The sequence below is a fragment of the Ranitomeya imitator genome, chromosome 1, assembly GCF_032444005.1.
Source record: "Ranitomeya imitator isolate aRanImi1 chromosome 1, aRanImi1.pri, whole genome shotgun sequence".
NCBI lineage: Eukaryota > Metazoa > Chordata > Amphibia > Anura > Dendrobatidae > Ranitomeya > Ranitomeya imitator.
The window spans coordinates 5,533,244-5,542,045 of NC_091282.1; the positions used below are offsets into that span (position 1 = coordinate 5,533,244).

General features: G+C 45.2%; 1 protein-coding gene across 1 annotated transcript in view; it reads left to right on the plus strand.

Annotated features, from left to right (window-relative positions):
* The window catches only part of LOC138658041 (BPTI/Kunitz domain-containing protein-like), a 39,541-nt gene extending 33,620 nt beyond the window's left edge, over positions 1-5,921 (plus strand). Inside the window, exons 5-6 of the mRNA XM_069745617.1 lie at positions 2,744-2,822; positions 5,812-5,921. Of these exons, the coding sequence (XP_069601718.1) occupies positions 2,744-2,822; positions 5,812-5,866 (134 nt within the window). The 3' untranslated portion in view covers positions 5,867-5,921. The remainder of the gene's footprint in view (positions 1-2,743; positions 2,823-5,811) is intronic.
* Positions 5,922-8,802: the final 2,881 nt, after the last annotated feature.

The following is an 8,802-nucleotide window of genomic DNA, read 5'->3' on the forward strand; positions in this document are numbered from 1 at the left end:
GGTCACTTGGATGTTTTGGGTTGTCATGATTTAAAAAAAGAAAATATAAGATGAAAACCTTTGGCACTCAATAAGTCAGATGTAATTGTATTTCAAAAAGTTGCAGTTTAATTCACAGCTGACTTCAAGAATATTACAGACATTTCATCCAGCCAACATTTTGGGAACATTGCCTTTATGAAGGATATCTACACATTATATATATATATATATATATATATATATATATATATATATATTTATTTTTATTATTTATTTTTTTTAATCAGAAAAAAAAGTAAGGGAAAGAAAGGTATTGTCAACATAATTGTGAAATAAAAATCAGTATGAAAATATCATTATCAACAAAAATGATAAAACATATACAGTCAATTTTTTGGAGGGATAATAAATCGTGTGAAGCTTTATGCGGTTGTGAAATCTTGCTTAGGTGAAGTATTAGCAAGACAAGAAGGAAGGAAAAAAGCAGGATAAACCTCAATGTGCTTCTGCAAAGAACTTGCCCAGCATGAGGACGGGGAGGGAAAGGAAAGATCCTTATGCAAAAGGTCTGTATCAGAGACAGAGTACAGGGTTGTGATATAAGGTGGTTAAAACAAATGGAATTTCAAAGATATTAAGAAATGTAGATGGTCCCAAAACAGAGGGAGGAAAAAATAGGCAACAAAAGGAGAAGAGAAAAAAAAAAGGAAAAAATTGGGGCAAATGAAGGGTAAGAGAGAAAAGGCACGGTATCAAAAAGAGGAATAGTAGTTGAAAGAAAATGTAGAAAAGAAACCAGGGTAGAATGCAAAGTGAGTGGAGAAAACATAAGAAATCAGGAAAGGTAGAGAAAGAAAAAAAACAGGAGGGGAAGGTAAGTAGAGGAGAAACCAAGGAAGAGGGATTAATAGTCCTAAGGAGGATTTAGGAAACAAAGTAATGTAGGAAATAGATCAAAGAAAAATAGCAAAGGGGGGAAGGAGACACAACAGGAGGAAGTGTCACCAAGTAAGAAGACCATATCTGTAGAATGATAGTGGGATCTATAAGAGATCAAAAGATCATCATTAGCGGAACATCATACCCAACTGTCAGGAACATATATGCAACAATCTACGGATATGCTGGAGGGCCTCGTATTCTCTGTTCATCCCCCATGGATGATGTGTCTGGAGAGTGAAGATGCACAACACATCCCTTTCTTTCAGTTTATGAATCTTACCACCACCACGTCTGGAGAAGGTGATGTCTTCAAGGACCTGAAATGTAAGTTGTGCCACAGTGTGTCCTGCTGCCATGAAGTGTGCAGGACCGGCAGCATAGTGCGTTTGTAGCGAATCGTAGATGTGTTGAGAAGTGTGGTCTCGGATATCTTCGGTGGCTTCCCCAACATATCCGAGACCTCATGGGCATTTGATCAAGTAGAAGACATATGTGAAATCATAGGTGAAAAATCCCGATTGGAGAACGTTTTCCAGACCTGGGGTGTGAGAATGTGTCGCCCATTGTGACGTTGGAGCACTGTGGACAGTGGAGGCAGGTAAAGGTGCCCTGTTTTGGGTTGGTAACTGGGTTGGTAACTCCAAAGTGACCGGTGTCTCATGCAATCTTTTCCAGATTCATGAATGGATGGTATGCGATGATAAATGCCATCCTCTGCGGTTTTTATTCCGAGACAGACTCGGTGGTGACGTCGCCTTTAGTGTTTTTTGAGGGTATCGCCTTTGGGTGAATTTATCTTGCATTTCTATAGTGCGTTGTGTCCTCACTTCAGGATCTGTAACAATACACTGACCTGATGTATTTGTGATCTTGGTAAAGACTTTTTGACTTTCGAGGGATGGCAACTGGTGAAATGCAACAGGCTATTCTTGCCAGTTAGCTTGGTGTATAGATCAATTTCCAGATGACCATCTTCTTTTCATAAAACCAATGCATCCAGGACGTTCATTTTATGTCTTTCTGTATTGTGAAGGTCAAGTTGGGAATATGGGAAGTGATTTCTTGAAAAAAATTGTGTGAGGGAGACTTCATCACCACCAATGTCACAAAAACATCATCGATGGATCTTTTCCAATACAAAGTGTTTTTCATACAGCCTATGGGTGTATTTGTGTTTTTCTTCGAACAATGCCATGTAAATGTTGGCATATAGAGGTGCCACGTTCGATCCCACTTTTTGAATGTAGAACTGGTCAGAGAATAGAATTTTTTTTTCCGTCAGGATTGATCTCAACAGCGTCATACAGAACTGGGGTTGTGTAATTCAAGGAAGAGACTGTAGAGACGGTTGACGTCCATTGTTACAGTGGGAATTATGCCAGAAAGTCCGAGGTATCTTTTATGAAGGAAGTGATCTGTATCATGAGTGGAGTCAGAATTGTCTCCAGTGTCATGGCCAATGGTGATAGTAAGGAATTGGTGGAAGCCACTACTGGTCTTCCTGGTGGTTGTGCCAGGTGTTTGTGAATTTTGGGTAAAACATGATAAACAGGTATTATGGGGTGGAGATTGATCAAGAATTCACATAAACTGGAATCTGTAACACTATTGTAAGAAGAGAAAACACAGTAGTTTGACAATAAATGGCTTCACCCAACCACAAACCATGAGTGGAGAAAACGTTTTGGTGTTATCAATCATTCTCTGAAAAAAGGCCAAGAAAGCAAAAATTCTATGTAAACTTTTGAGCACAACTGTATGTTACAGGTCCGGGTGAGCGCTGTGTCTGACATCACTGTGTACTGCTCTGACCCTGCAGGTCTGATTGTCGGCATCGTGTTTGGAGTCATCTTTGGAGCCGCTTTTCTGGTAACTCTTGGAATGTACTTGGTGCAGAGGTGAGTTCTGCTCTGGACTCAGACACAAACCGACTGTACAAAACCTACAGCTGCGATAGGAACAGAAGCAGCAACATGCAAGGGGGTCACTCACAATGTGCGGGGGCTTCTCATCCACAGAAAGGATCACTCACATTGTGTGGGGGCTTCTCATCCATGGAGGGATCACTCACAATGTGCGGGGACTTCTCATCCATGGAGGGGATCACTCACAATGTGCGGGGACTTCTCATCCATGGAGGCGATCACTCACAATGTGTGGGGGCTTCTCATCCATGGAGGGGATCACTCACAATGTGTGGGGGCTTCTCATCCATGGAGGGATCACTCACAATGTGCGGGGACTTCTCATCCATGGGGGGGATCACTCACAATGTGCGGGGACTTCTCATCCATGGAGGTGATCACTCACAATATGTGGAGGCTTCTCATCCATGGAGGGATCACTCACAATGTGTGGAGGCTTCTCATCCATGGAGGGGATCACTCACAATGTGTGGTGGCTTCTCATCCATGGAGGGGATCACTCACAATGTGTGGGGGCTTCTCATCCATGGAGGGATCACTCACAATGTGCGGGGACTTCTCATCCATGGAGGGGATCACTCACAATGTGCGGGGACTTCTCATCCATGGAGGGGATCACTCACAATATGTGGAGGCTTCTCATCCATGGAGGGCATCACTCACAATGTGCGGAGGCTTCTCATCATAGTAACATAGTTATTAAGGTTGAAGGAAGACCTTAAGTCCATCTAGTTCAACCCATAGCCTAACCTAACATGCCCTAACATGCTGATCCAGAGGAAGGCAAAAAACCCCACATTGTGTGAGGGCTTCTCATCCATTGAGTGGATCACTCACAATGTTTGGGGGCTTCTCATCCATGGAGGGTCTTGCACACAATGTGTGGGGGCTTTTCATCCATGGAAGGGTCACTCACAATGTGCGGAGGCTTCTCATCCATGGAGGGTCTTGCACACAATGTGTGGGGGCTTCTCATCCATGGAAGGGTCACTCACAATGTGCGGAGGCTTCTCATCCATGGAGGGGATCACTCACAATGTGTGGAGGCTTCTCATCCATGGAGGGGATCACTCACAATATGTGGAGGCTTCTCATCCATGGAGGGATCACTCACAATGGGTGGAGGCTTCTCATCCATGGAGGGATCACTCACAATGTGTGGAGGCTTCTCATCCATGGAGGGGATCACTCACATTGTGTGGTGGCTTCTCATCCATGGAGGGGGTCACTCACAATGTGCGGGGACTTCTCATCCATGGAGGGCATCACTCACAATGTGCGGAGGCTTCTCATCATAGTAACATAGTTATTAAGGTTGAAGGAAGACCTTAAGTCCATCTAGTTCAACCCATAGCCTAACCTAACATGCCCTAACATGCTGATCCAGAGGAAGGCAAAAAACCCCACATTGTGTGAGGGCTTCTCATCCATTGAGTGGATCACTCACAATGTTTGGGGGCTTCTCATCCATGGAGGGTCTTGCACACAATGTGTGGGGGCTTTTCATCCATGGAAGGGTCACTCACAATGTGCGGAGGCTTCTCATCCTTGGAGGGTCTTGCACACAATGTGTGGGGGCTTCTCATCCATGGAAGGGTCACTCACAATGTGCAGAGGCTTCTCATCCATGGAAGGGTCACTCACAATGTGCGGAGGCTTCTCATCCATGGAGGGTCTTGCACACAATGTGTGGGGGCTTTTCATCCATGGAAGGGTCACTCACAATGTGCGGAGGCTTCTCATCCATGGAGGGTCTTGCACACAATGTGTGGGGGCTTCTCATCCATGGAAGGGTCACTCACAATGTGCGGAGGCTTCTCATCCATGGAAGGGTCACTCACAATGTGCGGGGGTTTCTCATCCATGGAGGGATTCGCTTACAATGTGTGGGGGCTTCTCATCCATGGAGGAGATCACTCACAGTGTTTGGGGGGCTTCTCATCCATGGAAAGGACTCACAGTGTTCCCCACTAAGATCCTCAAAAAGCGACAAATAAAAACCCAGAACTTATGATAATCTCTGAGCTCTGATGAGAAACCAACACTGAAAATATTGAGTGTTTACAGAAAATTCATGTAGTGGGGAAAAAAGTGAACACCATATTAAATGTTTATAATTTTACATCAGGAACCATAGGAATGGCAAACTAAAAGAGTGAAAAACATGTAAGAGGCAACATGTGAAGACTAAAATGTGTATTAGTTTTAAAGGGAACCTGTCACCAGTTTTGGCCGATATAAGATGCGGCCATCACCTTTCAGAGCGGATATACAGAATTCTATAATGCCATACATCTGCCCCCAACCCGACCTATAAGAGAAGAAAAATAGATTATTATACTCACCTGGGAGGTGGTCCTGTCCGATGGGTGTCGCTCTTCTTGGTCCAGTGCCTCCCATCTTCATGCGATGCCATCCTCCTCCTTGCTTCGTGTCGTGCTCTTGCACAGGCGTACTTCTTGGTCCTGTTATGGGCAGAGTAAAGTACTGCAGTGCGCAGGTGCTGGGTTAGGTCAGAGACGCCCGGTGCCTGCGCACTGCAGTACTCTGCCTGAACAGTACTGAGAAGTATGACAGGAGCGCGATGCTGACCTCTCTTCCTCCTCCTCTAGGCTCCTCCTCTGACTTTCGCCGCCTTCAAATTATTCTGTCCTTCTCCCTTCAGGCTTCTCTGTCCCCCCCCAACCCTACACGCCTCTGTCCTCCTTTCCACACTTCTCTATCCTCCCTTGTCAATCCTCCTCCAGACTTATTTATCCTCCACCTCTTCCTCCCGACTCCTTTGTCCTTCTCAAGACTCCTTTATCCTCCTTTTCTAGACTCCTTTTTCTCATCCAATTTTGTCCTCCTCCTCCTCCAGACTCCACTCTGCTCCTCCTCATGAATCCTCTGACATAGGACACAGAGTGAGCTGCTGTATAATGCTCCGTCTCCCATCTTACTCATTTTCTATCATTTTCAGGAAGAAACTGAAGAAGCAGAAGCACCAGCCGGTGCCGGACACAGAGATGAAGTGATCTCCCAGAATGCAATGTTTTATATGAGATTTCTACAAATAAAGTGAAAACTGAGGCGATGTGTGATCTGTGAACAGTGTGAAAGTGTGAACAGCGAGCTGTGGAGCTTGTACTGTAGATGAAGGCAGAGCATATATAATATTTTATACTGAGTAAGAGGTTGAACTTGTACATAGTGCCATAAATAACGGCGTACTGTACATAGGTCAGAGCTTGTATACTGTTCAAGGGGTGGAGCTCGTATACTGTATATGAAGAAACCAGGTCATATCTTAATTACCAAGATGACTATATTTTGCAAACCAAGAAGAATTGATCTGTATGTTGGCATTTGGATTTAAGTGTTGATTTCTGGTGGGTGAAGGAAACAGACTTTTGTTTGGGTAAGCCTGTAATAGTGACCTGTGTCGTCTGTGTAGCATTATGCTCACATTTAATGGGATTGAGGGCATTAGGCAGGAAAATCCCTGGTCCATGCGGTTTTGGTTAGATATGGGCACTCGCCGACCCCCGTTTCCCCACACTTGGTGGTAGCAGTGGAATATAAGCCCGATGGAAATGGGGGTAGCTGCAGGGGACTGGTGTTCATAGACACCGTCCAGGGCTCCACAACCAGGGAGCCATACAGTATTAGGGCTAGCAGAACGCACCAAATAATAAGATAGGTAGAATAAGGTGCGTTCGCAGCCCGGGGTCCACCGTGCAGAGATGGAACCTGCTGCCAAGTAATGACGGACTATATGGCGGTACAATATGAATATAAGAGGAAGCGAACCCTGTTAAGTCACAGGGCCGCAGTACCGCACACAAGAGCACAAGCAAGGAGTCTCCGAGCTCAGTCCAAAGACTTGGGATCTGAGTCTGTGAAGACTACTTGCGGTCGACACCGCAACTGGGGTGTCAGCGTAACCAAAATAATAACAAAGGAATGCACGAGAGTGCGTGTGGTGCCGCACTGGCGGACGCCACTAACCACCCAGGCTTGGGTCAGGAAAGCGCTGTGAAAGCGCACGGCGCCGCACTGGCAGACACAGCAACTAGACGCTGTATTGGTGTGTAACGTGCTGTTGGGTAAGTCGGGCGCTAGACAGCAAACATACACCTTCCGCGAACAGTCATCCAATAGGGAGGGTTATTTAAAGAGCGACTTTCACTCACAACACACACACGTTTACAAATGTACACTAGCGCATGGCCGTGCGGCCATGCGAGCCTTAAATAGCTGCAGCACGTACAGGACCCTTTCAAAGAAGGACCAATGGAAGTCGCTGCAGTACCTGAGCATGTGACCCTAGATCTCCACTGAGAGATCTTGCCCTGGGCATGCTCAGTGTGTGCAAAGTAGGACTTAGCCCCAGAAGCATCTGCTCGCCACTGCCCAGCACTGGCTTCAATGGCAGAAGCTGGAAAAGCAGCAGTAACCCTATGCACAGAGTGAGACTGAGCAAGACCCTGTGACCGACGTCTGCGCTGAGCAGACTCCACTGCGGCTGGAGAAGAATGGGAGACCGCAGCAGAGATGGTTCGAGATTCCCCCTGTGCAGAGGCGGGAACTCGACACCTAACATACAGACCCAGCAGACCATTGATAAGGCATGCATAGCAGTATGTCCAACCCCACCAACTTGGCCTTGGGAAGAAGACCAGAGTGGATATATGACCAACAAGAAAAGGAAACTACAGGAGATGTGCCAGCTTTAACAGATTGAATGGAATTTAATCCAGGAGCTACAGAATTCGGAGGAAGCCACGTGTGGACCCAATGGATACCACTTGTTACTCTTCAATTACATGTGGAGTTTATTTTTGTAAGGAGGACATGGAATATGCTCTGAGGAAACTGGATTCTCTCATAAAGGCGATACCTCTTGCATTCATGACTGTGCTTAAAGACATGTTGCGGACTGTTCCCCATAAGTGGGGAAGGATGATCAGAATCCTATCGCGTCTGGCTAATTAAGATGTGGTAGCAATGTGAAGAAACCAGATTATTTCTTAATTACCCAAACGACTATGCTTTGCAAACCAAGAAGAATTGACTTTTTATCTGTGTGTTGGCATTTGGATTTAAGTGTTGATTGGGTGAAGAAAACAGACTTTTGTTTGGGTAAGCCTGTAATAGTGACTTGTAAACTGATATTTCATATAACACAGTGTGCGCTTATCTTTGACTATTAATGTTTGCTGATATGCTAATTGTGCATTGTATTATGGAACCAGTTTGCTGACTTCGAAAGTAGAGAGGGAAAGACTGCAAATAGATTCAATGGTCAAGTAATGCTACTTGATCTCATCACCATTGTTTCTCTTATCTTGATTCTGGACTGAAGGACACTGGGTAAATCTCAAAATAGATTACATGACATGGGTATAGAGACTCAGAGACAAGGAGAGAGAGCGACACAGCTGGACATTCTGCAAAACACCCAAAGGACGAGAGACAGGACTGCATCCAATCCATCATAGCACCATCACGAGGGACATGGACCTATCATAGTAACATAGTTAGTAAGGCCGAAAAAAGACATTTGTCCATCCAGTTCAGCCTATATTCCATCATAATAAATCCCCAGATCTACGTCCTTCTGCAGAACCTAATAATTGTATGATACAATATTGTTCTGCTCCAGGAAGACATCCAGGCCTCTCTTGAACCCCTCGACTGAGTTCGCCATCACCACCTCCTCAGGCAAGCAATTCCAGATTCTCACTGCCCTAACAGTAAAGAATCCTCTTCTATGTTGGTGGAAAAACCTTCTCTCCTCCAGACGCAAAGAATGCCCCCTTGTGCCCGTCACCTTCCTTGGTATAAACAGATCCTCAGCGAGATATTTGTATTGTCACCTTATATACTTATACATGGTTATTAGATCGCCCCTCAGTCGTCTTTTTTCTAGACTAAATAATCATAATTTCGCTAATCTATCTGGGTATTG